General features: G+C 62.2%; 1 protein-coding gene and 1 long non-coding RNA gene across 5 annotated transcripts in view; one reads left to right on the top strand and one right to left on the bottom strand.

Annotated features, from left to right (window-relative positions):
- FMNL1 (formin like 1) overlaps positions 1-16,740 on the top strand; it is a 28,978-nt gene extending 12,238 nt beyond the window's left edge. The window contains exons 3-28 of one of the 4 annotated variants that reach the window (XM_084863406.1): positions 1,429-1,542; positions 2,383-2,456; positions 2,761-2,844; positions 3,211-3,348; positions 3,615-3,632; positions 5,144-5,252; positions 5,764-5,840; positions 6,024-6,117; positions 7,032-7,106; positions 7,406-7,516; positions 8,901-9,050; positions 9,568-9,669; positions 9,838-10,090; positions 10,732-10,998; positions 11,141-11,265; positions 12,116-12,318; positions 12,779-13,013; positions 13,124-13,192; positions 14,196-14,276; positions 14,358-14,487; positions 14,602-14,765; positions 15,018-15,119; positions 15,258-15,353; positions 15,587-15,707; positions 15,871-15,969; positions 16,186-16,740. In XM_084863406.1, coding sequence (XP_084719532.1) covers positions 1,429-1,542; positions 2,383-2,456; positions 2,761-2,844; positions 3,211-3,348; positions 3,615-3,632; positions 5,144-5,252; positions 5,764-5,840; positions 6,024-6,117; positions 7,032-7,106; positions 7,406-7,516; positions 8,901-9,050; positions 9,568-9,669; positions 9,838-10,090; positions 10,732-10,998; positions 11,141-11,265; positions 12,116-12,318; positions 12,779-13,013; positions 13,124-13,192; positions 14,196-14,276; positions 14,358-14,487; positions 14,602-14,765; positions 15,018-15,119; positions 15,258-15,353; positions 15,587-15,707; positions 15,871-15,962 — 3,084 coding nt within the window. In that variant the 3' untranslated portion in view covers positions 15,963-15,969; positions 16,186-16,740. The remainder of the gene's footprint in view (positions 1-1,428; positions 1,543-2,382; positions 2,457-2,760; positions 2,845-3,210; positions 3,349-3,614; positions 3,633-5,143; positions 5,253-5,763; positions 5,841-6,023; positions 6,118-7,031; positions 7,107-7,405; positions 7,517-8,900; positions 9,051-9,567; positions 9,670-9,837; positions 10,091-10,731; positions 10,999-11,140; positions 11,266-12,115; positions 12,319-12,778; positions 13,014-13,123; positions 13,193-14,195; positions 14,277-14,357; positions 14,488-14,601; positions 14,766-15,017; positions 15,120-15,257; positions 15,354-15,586; positions 15,708-15,870; positions 15,970-16,185) is intronic. The other 3 variants (XM_084863408.1, XM_084863405.1, XM_084863407.1) reach the window with 3 other exon arrangements.
- LOC311611447 lies at positions 14,381-19,894 on the bottom strand. The gene is made up of 5 exons (XR_014793112.1): positions 19,404-19,894; positions 18,909-18,993; positions 18,088-18,344; positions 16,874-16,997; positions 14,381-14,509 (listed from the first exon to the last, which is right to left on the bottom strand). It is a non-coding gene; the product is annotated as an uncharacterized lncRNA (long non-coding RNA).
- Position 19,895: the final 1 nt, after the last annotated feature.

Genomic DNA, 19,895 nt, shown 5'->3' with positions numbered 1-19,895 from the left:
CACCCTCCTTCTGCTCAGCTTCCTGGAGCAGCCTCTGTCCACACTCCAGCCCTGGTCGGGGGAGGCGAGGGACTCCCCCAGGGCCGGCCATCTCGGTCTGACCCAGGGGAAGTGGGCAGGGTGCCTGTCCTCCTTTGACCTTGGGTCCAGAGGAGCTGCCGGCCACCACACGGCTCCCCGGAGCCCACTGGCTCCTAAGCGGTGGAGCAGGGACCAGAGCCCCTGCCTCGTTTTGCATTTTTCACAGTTGGGAGCCTGGGCTCCCAAGGCTCCCTGGCTGCCCGGGCCCTTCCGGCCTCTGGGGCTGCTGTCCATGGTAGCAGGCGGACCCCTCCCACTGCTGCCACGGGGCGGGGTCTGGTTGCCGCCGGGATTTTAGTGAACCGGGAGGCTGGCCTGTAGCCTGAGGCTGAGGGTAGGGAGAGGGGAGCCCGAGTCTCCCCTGGGAGCCAGGGCTGGGCCTTCTGCAGCTGCTAATGGCTGGGAGGAGCTGGCCGGCCGGAGCCTGGGGATGGGGGTGGGGAGAGGGCTGGGCCTTGGGGAGAGGTGGAGAGCTACCACCAGAGGCTTTGAGGATGTGGTAGGAGGTCCCTGCCACTGGGCCTGGCCTCTCCAGGTTGGGGCTCAAAGGCCTGGGAGAGGTGGGAGGGGAGGGCTGGGCAGAGGTGGAGGGCCTGGGGTGGGAAGGAGGGATGGGAGCGCCTCCCGCAGGCAGGCAGGCAGGAGGCCTTTGCTACGCCACCACCTCTTTGTGGGAGCGGCTGCGGGAGCGCTGGGTGGGGCGGGGAGGCAGGGGCCCGGGAGCTGAGCACACAGGGTACCCAGCACCCCAGGTGACCGGACAGCTGGGTAGTGTCCTGGGGGAGGGACCCTCAGCCGGCGGCGGAGGACCTGGCCCTTTCCTAAGGTCCCTCCAGAGCAGGGGTCCTCAAACTTTTTAAAGTGGGGGCCAGATCACGGTCCCTCAGAGAGCTGGAGGGCCGGACTATATTAACTACTAATTCCTACTGTAACACCTCGGCTGCGCTCACTGCCCAAAAAACCTGGCGGGCCGGATCAGACTCCTCTGCAGGCCGCATGTGGCCCGCGGGCCGTAGTTTGAAGACCCCTGCTCCAGAGTGTGTCTCTTCCCAGCACGCCCAGCGGTGGGCTGGAGAGTGCCCCCAGCTGAGTCCCCTCCTCCCAGGTGGGGTGTATGGGGACTGAGCCCTCCACACTCCACCCCAAGGCTGTGCGAGGGCCACGTGGCCTGTGAGGCTACAGTGGGAAGGAAAGGTGAGGCCCGGCCCGGGGTCTTTGGAAGTGGCCTGGCGGATTGGTTGGTGAGGCCTCCTTTTGGGCCTGGGGTAAAGCTGAGAGTGGGAGGCTGGGACCAAGGCTGGTTCTTTGCCCTGGCTGGTTCCTGTGCACCCCGTTCCCTCTCCCCAGGAGCGGTTTCAAGTCAAGAACCCCCCCACAGCCTACATCCAGAAGCTGAAGAGCTACCTGGAAACGGGTGGGGTCAGCCGCAAGGTAGCATCGGATTGGATGTCCAACCTGGGGGTACATGTCCCCCCTTTTCTCTGTTCCTTTCCCCCTGCGCTTCCAGCTCCGGGCAGTGAGAGGAACTGTGTGTGCAGACTTCCGTGTGGCCGTGTGGGTGCAGGTGTGAGTGTGTGCACAGGCTCCTCTGCATGTCCTGTGTGTGCTTACACTGCACACGTGTGTACTTGTATAGGCGTGTGTGCCTCATGTGTCTGTGCATGGATATGCACATATGTACTTTTGTATTCACATATGGATATGTGTGTACCTTTAAAAAAAATATATATATATTTATTGATTGATTGATTCCAGAGAGGAAGGGAGAGGGAGAGAGGGATAGAAACATCAATGATGAGAGATCATGGATTGGCTGCCCCCTGCACACCCCCCCACCGGGGATGGAGCCTGCAACCCAGGCATGTGCCCTGACCGGGAATCGAACCGTGACCTCCTGGTTCATAGGTCAACGCTCAACCACTGAGCCACACCAGCCTGGCTGTGTGTACGTTTGAGTCCATGTACAGGGTGTGTGTGTGTACCCCATGTGTCTGTGTGTAGATGTGTAGGTACCTTATATTTGTGTCTGGACCTGCGTGTGTGTGTGAGTGTGTGTGTGTGTGTGCACCTGGGGTATTCACGTTTGGATGTGTGTGTGCCCTGTGTCCCGGGTGTGTGTGTGCTGTACGTCTGTGTATGGAGGTCTGTGTGCGCCCGGCGAGTCTGTGCCTGGGGGAGTGTGTGGCCTGAGAACGCCTCTTCTGCTGGGCAGGTGTGAGGAGGAGGTGGGGGAGGCTGGACGGGAGAGGCCAGTTATGGGGAGGGGCGTGGCGGGCTAGACTCCCTGTTCTCGGCCCCCAGTTTAAGAGGCGAGTCCAGGAGTCCACGCAGGTGCTGCGGGAGCTGGAGATCTCCCTGCGGACCAACCACATCGGGTGAGCCGGCTCAGCTCTCCCTCGGGAGGGCGGGGGAGCTCCCCTCCAGGCAGCCCCGGGGCTTCCCTTGCTGAGCCCCCTCCTCCCCCTCCTCTCCCTGTGGGCCACCTCCAGGCAGGGGCCCGGGACAGCTTCTCTGCCTCCTCCTCTACCCACGCTCTGCCCGCCCCTGAGGCACGGCCTGGCCGTGGTCCTGCCTGAGCCCCAGCAGCTCCCCCCCCCCGAGCAGCCCCGGGGAAAGTGCCCGCTCTGTGTCCCCCCCGCGGGCCTCCTCCTGCCGGCCCTGAGGGAGCCCTGTCCGCAGGTGGGTGCAGGAGTTCCTCAACGAGGAGAACCGGGGCCTGGACGTGCTCCTGGACTACCTGGCCTTCGCCCAGTGCTCCGTCACGTAAGCCCGCCCCCGCCCTCGTGGTTCTCCCGAGCACTGACCGCTCTTCTGTCCTCGCCGCCCGCTGGCCGCCCCCCCACGGCGCAGCCCGGCCTGCCCTGGAGCCTGCACTTGGCCTTGGGCAGCGCCTCTCCCTGAAGGCCTGCCATGGCCAGGGCGGGATGTGTCCTGGGGAGCCCCGCGGGGACCTGGTGCCTCCCTCTTCTGTTCACTGTTCCCTCTCCCCCTGCTGAGCCCAACACCGTGCCAAGCGCACCGCCTCCTCCTGCCCACTCGTCTCTCCTGCAGGACTCTCTCCCTCACCCCCCCCCCCCTCCTCTCTAAGTCCCCTGCAGCGCTGGCCCCCAGCCCCACTCTGACCCTCAGGTATGACATGGAGAGCACGGACAATGGGGCCCCGGGCTCGGAGAAGAGCAAGCCCCTGGAGCAGTCTGTGGAAGACCTCAGCAAGGGCCCCCCCGCCCCCTCGGCGCCACAGCCCAGGAGTCGCCACCTGACCGTCAAGTACGTGGCCCCCCCCATGGCGGGGTGATGGGGGAGAAGGGAGAATTCCCCCCAGACCTCTGCATACAGCCAGCCTCACTCTGGGACATCAGGGACGGTGGGGGGGTGGGGGGTAGCCTGGCTTTGGGATCTGAGGAAGGGCCTCCACCAGAGCTCGGGGCAGGGCTGGGCGTCTGGGTGGGTCTGGAAGAGGGAGGCGGTTTCTGGGTGAAGGGGACCCCTCTTGTGTCCATCTAACACCCTGTTTTCTTCCATGCGGCCTCCAGGTGCCCCCCTTCTCCCCGGTATGTAGCTGCCTGGGGGCAGGTGCATGCCTGGTGGTCTCCCGGGTGGTGGTGGGTGGGGTGAGGTGTTGAGCTGATGCCCCTGGGTTCGCTGCTGTAGACAGATCACCCCACCCTCACTTAGGGCGTCCTGCTGGGAGGTGGGGGGAGGGGAGAAGGGGGCCCTGGAGCCTCCTGTGGATGCCCACCTTCCTCTCTTCCTGCTTTGGGTAGGAAGAGGACTAACTTCATGTGAAGACCCAAACGCTCACAGCATGCTCCTTCATTCATTCATTCATTCATTCATTGAACAAATACTTTTTGGCATTTCCTAAGTATCTGTCATGGTAGCAGGCGCTCAGGAGACAGATTTCCCTGCCCTCGGAGTCCGTGGTCTGGTAGGGGACAGGGTGTGACAGGTGTCATGCAGGTGTGACTGCGGTCTGAGGAGGCATCAGGAAGGCTTCCCGGAAGAGGTGGTCCTGGAACTGTGCCTTGCGATGATATGGGCTTTACGGGCAGTGATGGGGACAGGGAGAGGCTTTTCAGGCGGGAGGAACTGCATGAGCAAGAGGCCTAGTTTTACAACGATGAGAGAAGGGCGGTGGGGCAGGCAGAAGGGTGGGGTGGGGCCTCCCGGTGCTGTTGGACATGTGATAGGACTGTCAAGAAGAACTGACGTGGAAGTCACGATTGGCAAGATCTGCAACAGCGAAAAAAAATCACGTTTTTTAGCAAAGAGTTACTAAGCACACTCATACACCATCTACTATGTGCCAGGCACTGTTCTGGGCTCATTTCATAGTCCCCATAGCCCCACCAGAGAGGTGCTGTAATTGTCATTCCCGTTTTACAAGCGAGGAAACTGAGGCACGGGGAGACTAAGTAACCTGCACAGTGAGTGGTGAACTGGGCTTTGAAACAAGGCAGCCTGAGTTCAGAGGCCGCCTCTCTCTATGGACGATAAGCCCAAGTGGCCCGAAGCGCCCCCTTGTGGAGAGCATTTCCATGGCGGTTTCCAAGCTCTGTCTTTTCTCACAGGCTCTCCATCTCCACAGCCTAGTAACCCTTCTTTTCTTCTTCTTCAAAATATGTTTTTATTGATTTCACAGAGGAAGGGGGAGGGAGAGAGAAACATCCACGATGAGAGAGAATCATTGATCCGCTGCCTCCTGCACAGCCCCCACCGGGGATCAAGCCCACAACCTGGACACGTGCCCCGACCGGGAGTCGAACCTTGACCTCCTGGTTCCTAGGTCGATGCTCAACCACTGAGTCACACTGGCCGGGTCACAGCAACCCTTCTGAATGCCAAGATGCTGTTAAGGGTCTTTGTTTTCCTGACCGCCCTACTCCATGTCCTCCCCAGCATGTCAGGCCCCAGGCCTAGGGCCTGAGGGGAACTTCCTGTCCTCAGCCACCCTCTTTGGTTGGGTAGATGTGCCCCCCCCGCCCCCCCCCATAGTATTGGGGTTTGGCCAGGAAGCTGGGCTTGGGACTCTGACCCCTGCTGCCCCCTCCCCACCCCCCAGGCTGACGCCAGCCCACAGCAGGAAGACCCTGCGGAACTCCCGCATCGTCAGCCAGAAGGATGACGTCCACGTCTGCATCATGTGCTTGCGAGCCATCATGAACTACCAGGTGGGTCAGCCAGGCCGGCTCTTACCGGGGGCTGCCTAAGCTCTGAGGTGCTGCGACCGACGGTGCCCCGGCCCTGTCCTCCACTGGAGGCCTGGGCTGTTGGCTCAGGGTCCTGAGCTTGACCATCTTCTGCCCCTTCCTGGTCAGGCCGCCTGGAGTACCTGGGTATGGGGACATACCCTCCAAGAAAGGCTGGTCACCAGGCCCACGGGGAGGGCAGCTCTGGGTTGTTTCACTGGGAGGAGGGTTAAGTGAAGCCGGTCCTCCCTCCCTCCCTCCCTCCGCCGGCCTCTGAGGACTCCCTGTCCAAGGTGCTGAGTCCCGACACTGCCGTTAGAGCAGACAAAGGTCCTTAAAAAGAGGGGCCAGGCGTTGGCGGCCTCGGAAGAGGCTGTGGGTCCAGATAAAGGACTTCCCAAGCTCCAGGGCAGTGGGCTGGCCCTGGCAATCCCAGAAGTGCTGGCAGTCCTGGGGGTCTGCCTGGAGGAGCTGACCTCTCCTCTGTCCGCAGTCTGGCTTCAGCCTCGTCATGAGCCACCCAGCCTGTGTCAACGAGATCGCGCTGAGCCTCAACAACAAGAACCCCAGGTGAGGCCCGGCCCCCCCTGCCTTTCTCTGTCTGGATTCTCCTGCTGCTTAACCCTTGTCTGCTTCGTCCCCCACCATTCCCACCCCACTCATCAGCTCCCCTGTCTGCCATGAGCCAGGCCCCAATCCGCCTTTGCGTGGGGCCCCGCTGTGCTTAAGGGGCAACCTGACCTCTCTCCCCAGAACCAAGGCGCTGGTGCTGGAGCTGCTGGCGGCGGTGTGCCTGGTTCGGGGAGGGCACGACATCATCCTCGCAGCCTTCGACAACTTCAAGGAGGTGCTGGAGGCCCCCCAAGGGCATGCTGTCCCCTCATCTCGCTGAGAGCCCTGCTGGCAGCATGGCCTCGGCTGGGGGGAGTTGGGGATGTGAGGTGGACATTTGGGGAGTCCAGGGGGGGACAATCTGGGATGGGGAAGCTCCGAAGAGAAGGTGGAGAGTCACCCAGGGGCACTGCCTGGGGTAACAGGGACAACTAGAGCATCTGCTGACCCTCTGGCCCTCAGCCTTGCCCATATCCAAACTGGACTTGATCCACATACCTCAGAGTTGCTGGCTCTGGTTACCTGGCTCACGAGAAGCGAATGCTTGAAAACACGGTGCAGAAGCCAGCAGGGGGCATTCAGAACCTTTCAGGGGTATTTATTGAGGACCTACTGTGTGTCAGACACAGAGTGGGCGCTTGGGATGTATTAGTGATCAGTTAACCAAAGGAACACGGCAGGGAAAGGCAGATGATACACAACATGACACATGAGCAAATTACATAGTATGTTGGAAAACGGTCAGTGCTATGGGGAAAGAGTGAGGGGTGCCGAAAGGGTTGGGGGCGCTGAGTACAGGGCGGTCAGGGAGGCCTCAGTGAGCAGGCCTCAGTGGGATTTGACCAGAGCTGAGAGGGAAGTGAGGAACCTCGCGTGGTGGCTGTCTGAGAGCACACCAGGCAGATGGGTCAGCAAGTGGAGGTGCCCGGAGGTGGGCCTGTGCCAGGGTGCCAGTGTGGCCCAGGGCGGTGAGTGAGGGGGAGGGTTAGGAGGGACGGAGGGGGAGCGGAGGTTTTGAGCGGAAGAGTATCATGGTCTGACTGAGAGAGAAGCCTGTAAGGGGGCAAGGGTAGCAGCTGGAAGATGGCGTAGGAGGTGTGGCACGGGACCTCCGTGACAGCCATTGTCTCCCTCCCCCCCCCACCCCAGGTGTGTGGGGAGCAGCACCGCTTTGAAAAGCTGATGGAATACTTCCGGCTGGAAGACAGCAACATCGACTTCATGGTGAGCTCAGGAGCCCACCTTGGGCTCGGCCACTCTCAGGTGCTGGGTGTAGCCAGGGGCCCCGGTGTCTGCCCTGCAGAGTATGAGGACTGATGTCTGGGGGGAGGGGAGAGGGTTAGATTAGAGAGGGGAAGGCTGGAGGGAGGGGGCGTGGGGAGAAGTATGGGTAGGGACAGAGCTGGGTTAGCGGGGTGAGAAACGAGGGAGGCAGACTTGGGGGGCGGTGAGTGGGAGGACAGAAGGCACCGAGAACCCCTCACCCGGAGGATCACAGACCTGCTCGTGTCCCGCACCCCCAGGTGGCCTGCATGCAGTTCATCAACATCGTGGTGCACTCCGTGGAGAACATGAACTTCCGGGTCTTCCTGCAGTACGAGTTCACCCACCTGGGCCTGGACCTGTACCTGGAGGTGAGCCCGCAGCTCCCCGGGCTTCACTGTTTGCCCGGAGGGTGGCTCAGTGGTTGGCAGCATGGGTGTTGGGGTCAGTGGCAGGCTTGGGTTCCAATCCTGGCTCTCCGTGTGACCTTGGCCTGGTCTCTTCTCTCTGAGGCTCAGTTTTTCGGTCCGTCAAATAGGAGAATCTTAGCGATAATAATGACTCTCCGTAGGATGGTGTCCGCCTCATCATAGACACCTGGTCCACGGAGCCGGGCACTGAATGGCTGTGGGTGGCCCTGGGCCTGGGGCGTGCAGAGACGCTGGGCCACAGTGGGAGCGGGCACACACTGACGGGCCCAGGTCCTGGCGGCTCCTCTCCCTGGGGAGGGGGACGGGGGCTCGGTGCTTCCTGGCCTGAGCAGAGAGGCTGCAGCTTTCTTCTCGGATTCCTTGGGAGCCTTCCCTGGGGAGGGCCTTTGGGACGGGATTGATGAAGCCAGGACTAGCAGCAGGCAAGGGTGCTGTCTCCACACAAGGGCGTATTGTTCAGCCACAAAAGGAAGAAATACTGATCACGCTCCAACACGGAGCCTCGAAAACGCTACGACAGGTGAAAGAAGTCAGACACAAAACACCACATGGTGTATGATTCTTTCATAGAAAAGGTCCAGAATAAGGAAGTCCACATAGATAGACAGTGGATTGGTGGGTGGCGGGGGCTGGGGGAGGGGAGAATGGGGAGTGGCTGCTAATGGGGACGGGGTTCTGGAATTAGACAGCAATAATGGTTGCACAACCTTGTGAATACACTAAGAACTACTGAGCTGTACAGTTTATTTATTTAAAAAAATATATTTTATTGATTTTTTTACAGAGAGGAAGAGAGAGGGATAGAGAGCTAGAAACATCGATGAGAGAGAAACATCCATCAGCTGCCTCTTGCACACCCCCTACTGGGGATGTACCCGCAATCAAGGTACATGCCCTTGACCGGAATCGAACCGATGCTCTATCCACTGAACCAAACCGGTTTCATCTGAGCTGTACAGTTTAAAATAGTGAATTGAATCTCATTAAAGACTAAAGGAGCCCGGCTAGTGTGGCTCAGCGGTTGAGCATTGACCCATGAACCAAGAGGTCACCAGTGTGATTCCCGGTCAGGGCCCATGCCAGGGTTGTGGGCTCGATCCCCAGTGGTGGGCGTGCAGGAGGCAGCTGCTCAGTGATGTTTCTCTTTTGTTGATGTTTCTGTCTCTAACCCTCTCTCTTTCTATCTTAAAAAAAAAAGAAAAATCAAAAGGAGACAGAATAAAGGGGAAAAAGCAGGCGAGGGCTCTCTGTGGGCTCTGGTCGGGAGGGGGTGTCGGAAAGACCCTCCCGCCAGGCCTCACCCGCCCTTCCCTCCGGGAGACAGAGGCTTCGGCTCACGGAGAGCGACAAGCTGCAGGTGCAGATCCAGGCGTACCTGGACAACGTGTTCGACGTGGGCGTGCTGCTGGAGGACACGGAGACCAAGAACGCCGTGCTGGAGCACATGGAGGAGCTGCAGGAGCAGGTGGCCCTGGTGAGAGCCGCTCCTGAACGGGGCCCGGACACAGTCAGCCCGCAGGTCCCCACGCCCGCATCCCGCACCGGGCTTACCGCCGGCTCTAGGAGTGAACTGGGCATGGCTGCCTGGCTCCTGAGTTTCCCCCGAGCCCACACCCTAAATCCTCCGGGGTCTTTCTCAGTGCTGTCCCTGGAGCTCCTAGCTGTGCGGGCCTCTGGGGGCGGCAGGCCCCCTCCTCTCCCAGGGCCTGACTTGGGGGGACGGTCCAGCCGAAGGCCCCTCCCAGCTCCGCTTCCTCTTCCCCTGCCTCCCCCATGAGTGGGGCCTCGGTTCCCCTTCTGAGAGGACGGTAGCGCCCTCCTGCCTCACCCACGTGGGCTCCAGTGCCAGGCTCAGCCCACCCAACACCTCGGGCCGGCGGCAGGAAGCCGCCCCCGGCTCTCCAGTCAGACAGCCTGCCTGAGGCCGCCCCCTCGCCGGGGGTGCCAGCGCCCGGCAGCGGGTGGGGACTCACCATGTGCCGCTGCCACAGCTCACAGAGCGGCTCCGGGACGCGGAGAACGACTCCATGGCCAAGATCGCCGAGCTGGAGAAGCAGCTGAGCCAGGCCCGCAAGGAGCTGGAGACCATGCGGGTGAGACTGGGGCCCCGGGCTGGGCTGGGCCGGGGGGAGTCTGGGTCCCCCAGAACAGACCAGGGGGCTTCTGGACTGTATGCCTCCCTCGCCCTGGCAGGAGGGTGGGGCTCAGGGACAGGCCGGCCGGCGGGTGGGTGGGCACTGACCCCCTCCCCGGGCTCACAGGAGCGCTTCAGCGACGCCGCGGCCGCGGGCGTCCCCAGGCGGCCGGAGCCAGAGAAGGTGCCCGCGCCCGCCGCCGCGGCCAGGCCCTCGGCTCTGGAGCTGAAGGTGGAGGAGCTGGAGGAGAAGGGGCTGCTCCGCATCCTGCGGGGCCCCGGGGACGCTGTCTCCATCGAGATCCTCCCCGTCGCCGTGGCAACTCCAGGCGGCAGTGATGCCCCGACGCTGGGCGTGCCCGCCGGCTCCCCCAGCCCAGGTGCGCGGGCTCTGCGGGCTGGGCGCGGGCTCTGCGGGCTGGGCGCGGGCTCTGTGGGCTGGGTGCGGGCTCTGTGGGCTGGGTGCGGGCTCTGTGGGCTGGGTGCGGGCTCCGTGGGCTGGGTGCGGGCTCCGTGGGCTGGGTGCGGGCTCTGTGGGCTGGTGCGGGCTCTCCGGGCTGGGCGCGGGCTCCCCGGGCTGGGCGCAGGCTCCCCGGGCTGGGCGCGGGCTCCCCGGGCTGGGCGCGGGCTCCGTGGGCTGGGTGCGGGCTCCCCGGGCTGGGTGCGGGCTCCCCGGGCTGGGTGCGGGCTCCCCGGGTTGGGTGCGGGCTCCCCGGGCTGGGTGCGGGCTCCGTGGGCTGGGTGCGGGCTCCCCGGGCTGGGTGCGGGCTCCGTGGGCTGGGTGCGGCAGGGTGGGGGACCCAGGGCCCGGGGGGGGGGGGAGAGTCTGAGGACACCTGCCGGGAGAGCGGGGCGGGGTGGGTGCTGGCTGTGGGTGCAGCTCAGGCAGACGCGGGTGGGCGGGAAAGGGCAGGGTGCGCTCGCGTGGGGCGTGGAGGCGGAGACCAGCCCGCTCCGGCGGAGACAGAGGCACCTGGCTCTCCCCTTCCTCACTCCCCGTCCTCTCTCCCGCCGTCCGCAGAGCCGGCTCCCGGAGCCGCAGCCCCGCCGCCGCCGCCCCCGCTGCCCGGCCAGCCCGCCCCGCAGGAAGCCCCGCCCCCGGCCCCGCCCCTCCCCAGCGGCGGCGCGGAGGCCCCGCCCCCGCCGCCCCCTCTGCCCGGTGTCCTGCCGCCCCCGCCGCCGCCGCCGCCGCCGCCCGGCCCGGGTGGACTGGTGCCCCCGCCGCCCCCACCGCCTCCCGGGGGCCCCTCTGACGGCGGTGCAGAGCCCGGCCCAGACATGGGCCCAGGTAAGGGGGCACCCAGGGCGGGGGCAGCGGGAGGGCGGGCCTTGGCCTCAGTGTCCTCCAAGCTCCTCTTACTGAACCCTGGTTCCGCTAGCCGCCCCGCCCTCTGTGGCCCCCAGGACTCACCCTTCCCTCCCTGTCCCAGGAGTGAAGGCCAAGAAACCCATCCAGACCAAGTTCAGAATGCCCCTCTTAAACTGGGTGGCCCTGAAACCCAGCCAGATCACGGGCACTGTCTTCACGGAGCTCAATGATGAGAAGGTGCTGCAGGTGAGTGTGGCCTCGCCTGCTGCAGGTGTGGGCACAGCGGAGGAAGGGACTTGCCTGGATTGTGCTGGGCACGAGGAGAGGTCATCCCACCCCTACAGAGGAGAACGTGGAGGCCCAGGAATGGGCATTCAGCCACACTGGGTTAGTGGCTCTAGTAGGCAGTGTATCTCCCACATCTGACCTCTTTCCCCTCTTTTGAGGCCCCTCCCATCACCTTCCCACAAACAACCAGGGCTCCAGTCCTTCCAATTCCACTTTCAGTGTTGTTGTTGTTTTAAATATATTTTTATTGATTTCAGAGAGGAAGGGAGAGGGTGAGAGAGATGGAAACATCAATGATGAAAGAATCATTACTAGGCTGTTTCCGGCATGCCCCCTACTGGGGATCAAGCTCACAACCACAACCCGGGCGTGTGTCCTGATTGGGAATCGAAACTGCAACCTCCTGGTTCATAGGTCGATGCTCAACCACTGAGCCATGCTGGCCAGGTCCACGTTCAGTTTTTCAAAAGGCTTGTGTTCTCTGGCCTCCAGGCCGTTGCTTAGTCAGCTCCTTATGCCCGGAATGCCCTTCCTTTCCCCTTGGCCAATTCAGCTCTTCCTTCATCTATAACTTCTTGGAGTCTGGGTCCCCTGGGCTGGGTACTGCTCCCCCTCCTTCTCCTCAGTGCTCCCTGAGCCCCCCTGTACCCCCCAGCAGGGCCTCTGGTCAAGTTGGATCACCGGCTTCTTTCTCTGCCCGTGGCCAGGCCGGGGCTGGAGAGGCGGCTCAGGCAATGAGCACGGTGCTCAGTCAGGAATGCACTCGACCCCAGCCCACCCAGCCCGCCTCCTCTCCCTGTGCCCGTAGGAGCTGGACATGAGTGAGTTTGAGGAGCAGTTCAAGACCAAGTCCCAAGGCCCCAGCCTGGACATCAGTGCTCTCAAGGGTAAAGCGGCCCAGAAGGCCCCCAGCAAGGCCACGCTCATCGAGGCCAACCGCGCCAAGAACCTGGCCATCACCCTGCGCAAGGGCAACCTGGGGGCTGCCCGCATCTGCCAGGCCATTGAGACGTGAGTGCCTCCGCCTGGGCTGTGGGCATCCCAGCCCTCCTCCCAGGCAGTGCATAGGCCGATCCTACTAAAAGGACCCCAACTATGGGATGGGGTCCACCCAGCTTCATGTCAGCCCTAGTCAGGCAGTAGGGGGGCCTTGTTCCCATTTTCAGACCGAGAAACAGGCCGTACTGAGTTCATGCCCTGATCGAGATGCTCCCATTCCTCCCACTATCCCCCCCACCTCCTTGCCCAGCTGTGGGCACTCAGGCATTTACAGCTGGACTTCTGCCTCTGATGTGTGATGGGACCCCAGGCTTTCCAGCTGCCAACTTCCCTTGACCTCTACCTCTTGTTCCCTGAAGCTGTTGGCAAATAGCAAATACTGAAGCTCGTTGATTCAATCAAGGAAGGGGAGGGACAGCCCTGCTCTCCATTGCTGGTGGGTGTGGAGCAATGCCTGCCCGTCTGCCTCCAGGTACGACCTCCAGGCCCTCAGCCTGGACTTCCTGGAGCTGCTGACCCGCTTCCTGCCCACGGAGTATGAGCGCACCCTCATCGCACGCTTCGAGCGGGACCAGCGGCCAGTGGAGGAGCTGTCGGAGGAGGACCAGTTCATGCTGCGCTTCAGCCGCATCCCGCGCCTGCCGGAGCGCATGGCTGCGCTGACCTTCATGGGCAACTTCCCGGATACCGTCCAGCTGCTCATGCCGGTGTGGGCGGGGCAGGCGGAGTGGTGTGGGTGTGGCCTGGGTTGAGGATGGGGTGAGGGGCTCCCCAAGCCTCGGCCCCAATTCACCTTGTCTCTCCGTCCCGCCCCCAGCAACTGAACGCCATCATCGCAGCCTCCATGTCCATTAAGTCGTCCGACAAACTCCGCCAGATCCTGGAGGTGAGGTGCCGGGGCGAGGGCCTGGGAGGTAGGGTCCACCCTTGACTCCTTGCGTGTTCTAGGTCTTAGTAGAGGGAGACTCAGGCCCTGCCCTGCACACCTACAATGCAACAAATATTCAATGTTCCCACCTCTCACATACAGGCTCAGGGTGGGAGTGAGGACCATGTACAGCACATGTGTCAAACACAAGGCCCGCGGGCCAAATCCAGCCCGCCAGGCCTTGCAATGTGGCACGCACTGCGCTGTCATCACTGCACTCCGCTGTCAGTTTATGACATTGTCAGTTTATGACTGTTCAGTAAACCATTCGGCCCTCGATTTAGGCTGGATTTTAGATTTTGGCCCCTTCTCTGATTGAGTTCGACACCCCTAAATTGTACAGGATGGGGCAAAAGATTAAACTCTCAAGAGTACATACTTAAAATATGTTTTTATTGATTTCAGAGAGGAAGGGAGGGAGAGGGATGGAAACATCGGTGATGAGAGAGAATCATTTATCATCTGCCTCATGCACGCCTTCTATTGGGAACGGAGCCTGCAACCTGACCATGTACAGGAATCGAACCATGACTTCCTGGTTCATAGGTTGACACTCAACCACCGAGCCTCCCCAGCCGGGCTATTCTTGTATTCTTGTTTATTAATTATTGTATTCAACAGGGGAGACAATTGTAAACCTACTTTTGACCCCCCCCCCCCCCACCAGCATCACACTTCAGACCCTGCCTGGGGTTACTGGGGGATTAGCAGAACCCACATCTCAGTGGAGGCCAGGGAAGCAGCAGAAGTGGCTGTTAGAAAGGGGGCGACCCCCACGGCCTATGAGGAGAGGTTGGCAGGAAGACCAAATTGGGTGTGCCATGGTGTTAGCCGTGCACACGTGTCAAACGTGTCCACATACATGTCCATGGACCTGAGGGTCCAGGCAGGACGGGGCTGAGTGTGGGGCTTGCTCTTTGCCGCCTTTCCTTGTGCAATTGAGCTCTCCTGTCTCCCCTAGATTGTCCTGGCCTTCGGCAACTACATGAACAGCAGCAAGCGGGGAGCAGCCTATGGCTTCCGGCTCCAGAGTCTGGATGCGGTGAGGGGCGAGAGGAGGGGTCCCTTGGGCTGGGAGAAGGGGGAGGGCTGGTGGCCTGTGACTTACAACGGGCCATTGCAGCTGCTGGAGATGAAGTCGACGGACCGAAAGCAGACCCTGTTGCACTACCTGGTGAAGGTCATTGCTGAGAAGTACCCACAGCTCACAGGCTTCCACAGCGACCTGCACTTCCTGGACAAGGCGGGCTCAGGTATGGCGGGCAGTCCTCCATCCTTGGGTTGAGAGAAAACAAGGCGACCACAGGCTGTCCTTGGGCGGAATGCCGCCTCTCTGATTCCCCGCTTCTCTCTGCCCCGCCCCCCAGTGTCGCTGGACAGCATCCTGGGGGACGTGCGGGCCCTGCAGCGAGGCCTGGAGCAGACCCAGCGGGAGTTTGTGCGGCAGGATGACTGCGTGGTGCTCAAGGAGTTCCTGAGGGCCAACTCGCCCACCATGGATAAGCTGCTGGCGGACAGCAAGACGGCTCAGGTGGGCTGGGGCCGGCCGGGCCTGGAGATGGGGGCGGGGGGGGGGGGTAAGCAGGGCCACCTAGTGGGGTCGAGTAGCCAAGGCTTGGACGGGAGTGGACACCGTGGGGGGTGGAGTAGGAGGGAGGGGACACCTGCCAGGAGGAGCAGTGGAAGTCACTGGTGTTTTATTGGGGGGGTGGGGGGATGGTACGGAGCCGTGGTCAGGCTTCGGGGGGTCCACACCAGTGGGGCTGACAGGCTGTGTCTGCAGGAGGCCTACGACTCTGTGGTGGAGTACTTCGGAGAAAACCCCAAAACCACGTCCCCCTCCATGTTTTTCACCCTCTTCAGTCGCTTTGTCAAGGCCTACAAGGTATGTGTTTCTGGCAGGCAAGCCGGGACCCCTGCAGCCTTCCCCTGTGGGCAGTGGGAGGGGCTGGGGCTGCTTCTGTTGGGGGGCGGGGTAGGTGAGGGGGACCTTGGCTCATGGAGACCAACCCCGGCCCCTCAGAAAGCGGAGCAGGAGGTGGAGCAGTGGAAGAAAGAAGCGGCTGCGCAGGAGGCAGGCGCGGAGACGCCAGGCAAAGGGGAGTCCCCGGCACCCAAGGTAGGCAGCTGCCCCTGAGCCCGCGTGATCCCATCCCTGAGACCCAGCCCCCTCCGCCCCTCGCTGTCACCCATGGGCCCTGTGAGGAGCCTGCGATGGGAGTGGGGTCCTTCTGCTCCAGCCAGCAGTGGGGGCTTGCTGGAGGCAGGAGGGCACCAAACAGGGTGTGGTGGTGTTGGGGGGAGGGGATCCTGGAACTGGAGCTACATACCCTCCCTCTCCCCTCCCCCCAGTCCCCGCCCAGGGTTCGGAGGCCACAGATGGACCTCATTTCTGAGCTGAAGCGGAAGCAGCAGAAGGAGCCGCTCATCTATGAGAGTGACCGTGACGGGGCCATTGAAGACATCATCACAGGTGAGGGTGTGGCCAGGCCTGTCTCTCCTCCGTCTGTCCTTCTGTGCTGTCCTCCATCCACCCCGCCCCCCCCGGGGGGCTGGCCGCCTCACTGCCTCTGTGCTACTTTTCCTGTCTCTTTTCTTTTCCCCCTCTCCCCCCACTCCTCCCTCCTCCCCCTCAGTGCTCAAGACGGTGCCCTTCACGGCCCGCACTGGCAAGCGGACGTCCAGGCTCCTCTGTGAGGCCAGCCTGGGCGAGGAGATCCCCCTCTAGCTCGCAGGTACCTCCGAGGGCCTGGCCCCCGTTCCTGTGGCCGCCCATGGCCCTGGGGGCTCGGGGGGGGGGGGATGTGTGCTGCTGCCCTCTCCTGGATCTGCATGCGGGATGTGCTTGAGGGGGTCTGGCTCCTTCCCACATGTACACAACCTGGGTCCCCAGGAGGGTAAGGCCTGGCCTCGGGCAGACCCGAAGGGTAAACGTGACTCCTCTCTGCTAGACCTGCGGAACCAGCCCTACATCCGCTCCGACACCGGCCGCCGCAGCGCTCGCCGGAGACCCCCGGCCCCCCCCCTGCAGGCCACCTCGGACCTCTCGCTGTAGCCGGAGACCCCCGGGCCCCCCCTGCAGGCCACCTCGGACCTCTCGCTGTAGCCGGAGACCCCCGGGCCCCCCCCTGCAGGCCACCTCGGACCTCTCGCTGTAACCCGTTTCCGCAGATGGACTCTGGGGATGGGGGAGAGGGGGCAAGACGGGGCTCAGGAAGGTGGTCCTCAGCTCGGCTGGGCCGGGCAGCCCCCCTGTCGCTGCCCCCAGCCAGGGGCTCACCAACGGGCAGGCGCACTCTCATCTCGCTACAGGGGTCAGTATCGCCGGCCCTCCCCCCAGATGCTGCCTGCAGCACCCTTCTCCCCCGATAGCCATACTGTACTTCGCCTCAGCGAGCCTCAGCGAGCCTGGCCGGTAACTTATCAAGTGCAACCTTGCCCCTCCCCCCACCCGGGACTCTCCATGGACTTATTTTTATACAAGATTAATAAAGATGTTTGCAAAAGGTCTGCATCCGCTCCATGCCCCTACCACACAGCACCTTTTCGTTCAGGAAACGGGGAGGAGGGAACCAGCGTCAACCACCTGTCTGCCCCGCCCCTTGTATGGCCCCCCCATCCCCCCGCTGCTCGCCTCACCTCCTTCCCGGGCTCTTGCCTTGGCTGCTCGGCCCCTGGTTAGTCCCGAGCTCGGGGTGGCTGGAGGGGTAGGACTTGGGAACTCAGCATCCTGGGTTAGGGATCTGAGAGGAGTGAACCTGGGCTGGGGAAGCAGGAGGAGGAAAAGGAGGGCCGTCCTGAGAGCAGGTCCTCAGGGAGAGGCCCTCTCCCCTCGGGTCCCACCAGCCTCACAAAGGGCGTCCCCGCTTTGTGCAGTCTGCAGCGAGTGCCAGCTCGGAGCTGGAAAGGCCGCCGAGCTGCTGGGCCGGCAGAAAAAGGTGGGGGGAGGGGATCCTGGAACTGGAGCTACATACCCGGCGCCCCCCCCCCCCCAATTGCCATACTGGGGGACCTGCCCTTGCTGCCTGGGCTCAGCCGCAGGGCCCCGCTGCTTCTCAGAGGAGCAGCTTGAAGGAGAAAAGTGGAGCAGCGCCTCAGACACCGCCTCCGGCCCTTCCATCTCACAGGGGAAACCAAACTGGACCGGAAGCCACTTACTTGTCTCTGGCCGGGGCGGGTTGGGGCCCAGGAAACAGGCCCAGAATTCAGGGCTCCGGTCTCGGGGGCAGTCTCCTCCGCCCCATCCCGGGCCCTGAAGCTGGATACGGTTGTGCCCGCGTCACCTCCTGCGCTAACTGGAGGGCACAAAGCCCTGCTCATCGGCTGGAACAGGACCTCTAGGAACAGGGTCTGCAGGCCTTGGGCGGCACAGACCCTCCGTTCCCACCTGGCCTGGCGTCAAGGAGCAGGGGGTGGTGAGGAGCTCCCTCAGCCAGGCCCACCTGTCCACCAGCCCTGCCACTCGCCCAAGCCCTGAGCTAGGATACCCAGGAAGTCTCTGAAGCTTCCAATTCCATCACCCGGAGAGAGACAGGAGGGGGCGCTCTGTGGGCCCGCCCTTGCAGGCCTACCCTGGGGAAGCATCTGGGGCTTGCCGGAAGTTCCAGGCATTGGAGAAGCCACTCCTGCCTGCAGCCAAGTGTCAACCTGGAGGAGTGGAGAACTAGCCCTTGCCCTGGGGAAGCACCAAGTAAGGATGGGGATGAACACAGCAGAAATGTTTAGAGGCGATGGGATAGGCATGTAGATCAGGGCAGGCTTCCCGGAAGAGGAAACTTTAAAATAGGACCAGGCCAGGGATTCTGTGAGCCAGAGGAGGGAGAGGATGAGAGGGCAGCGATGGGGGCACCTACCATCCAAGTCTGCCTGCTGCACAGCCTCCCGCCTCTCCTGTGGGCTCAGCTGGACCCCACAGTGCTCATGCTGCGCCTGTCTCAGGGCCGCTGGGCTGGAGCCGACAGTTTGAAGAAATCCTGGAATCCTGGGGGCAGGTGGAGGGGCAGGCAGCAAGGAGAACCACACGCAGAATGCAGAGAACGGTGGCTGCGGTGTGTTGGCACCTGTTTAGTGCCCATTCAGTTCTCATGTCCACACTCCTATTTGGACAAGTCTGTATGAAGAACATTAAAAACTCATGTCCAAGGCCACGCCCCCAGTAGGGACAGCAGCAGTCAGGCTCTGGAACTACAATGCATTGAGGCTGCAGAGCCCTGCTGGCACCTGGCACGTAGCAGGCACAGCAAATTAGTGACGAATAAAATGATTCTCTTTTGAGGGACCTCTGCCAATATCATGGCATGATCTCTGGGAGGCAACAGGGCCCCCAAATTGTGAAAGGGGTTTCTTTTACCCCAACTTCCACAGCCCCAGGTTCTGGGGGGAGAGGGGACTTTTCCCCCCAATTGTTTCTCCTAATCTCCTTCTTCCATCCTGTTCATCCATCCATCCACCCAACCATCCCAATACCTTCCTATCCACCATCTCTCTCTCTCTCTCACACACACACACACACACACACACACACACACACACACCAGTGAGCGCCGGGGTTGAAGAGATGGCACAGAGAGAAGGGTACAATACAATCACCATTTCTCGCAGGGACCTAGCCTCTGGGCAGGCAACCCCTGAGCACCCCTGCTTTTTCTCCCTGCTCCCAGCCAAGGGCCCTCACCTGACCGTTGCCGGAAGTCGGTGGTAGCAGGTCCTCGTCTGCAGAGCTGCCTCGGGGAAAGAGGTTGGCAAGTCCTTTGCACCTGCTGCGGAGAGGTGACAGGCCTTATCCCAAACCCAGCACCCCACTCCCGGCCCTCACCTCCGAGACCCAGCACCTGGGCCTGACGACACTACTAAGCGGGTAGCTGCTAGGCCCGTGGCCATGGCTGCTGCGGGCTCCCTGGGGGTCAGCAAGGCAGTGTGCCGCTGCACCTCCCCTGCCCGGTCCTGGGTGAGCACTCTCCGAGGCTTCTGTGGAGGCCTTGGAGGCGGGAAGAGGACACTCCCCATTGGACTGTTGAGACTCCAGGGACCCCGAACCAGGCCTGCGGGGACACAGCTCCGCCTTCTCCCAGGAAACCCCGTATCAGCCATGTGCTCTCACAGCCCTGTACCCAGGGGGCTCGGGTCAGTGGCTTGGAGGAGCAGGGGACCCTCTCCTAGCCTCACTCACCTGCATGTTCTCTGTGCCCACGGGGGTCTCGGTCTCCTCCCCGCTGCTGCCAGAAAGGCAGACTCGCAGGCTATGGCTGGTCTGGCGCCCCAGGCCCGAAGCTCCCAGGGCGGCTTGGGGGATTTTAGCATTTTTTTGCAGGGATGCTCTCTCCCTCACACAGGCCTGCTCCTCTGCCGGGAACCTGCTCTTTATTCTTTTGAGTTTCTGCCTCTCTTAAGGACCTGGATTCACAACTCCACTCTGGAAGCTTATTTGGGAGGCAGAAACCCAGGAGAGAAAGAAACCGAGCCCTGAAGTCAGGGCGTGGGGTGGGTGGGTCCCCGCCAAGGTGGGGCTGTGGCTTATGACATCCCAGCTTCCCTTGGAGAGAAGCATCCCCTCCTCCAGACAATATGAATCCACAAACCACGTGGAAAAAAATATTGCAGGGAGGTTGGTCCCAGCAGCTGAATGACACCCCTGGCCAGCCCTTCCCAGACACCTCTGCAT

Source organism: Pipistrellus hanaki (genome assembly GCF_964339955.1).
Source record: "Pipistrellus hanaki genome assembly, chromosome: 16".
NCBI classification, from domain to species: Eukaryota; Metazoa; Chordata; class Mammalia; order Chiroptera; family Vespertilionidae; genus Pipistrellus; species Pipistrellus hanaki.
Note: the sequence above shows the minus strand (reverse complement) of the source record. Positions and strands in the feature narration are given on the sequence as shown.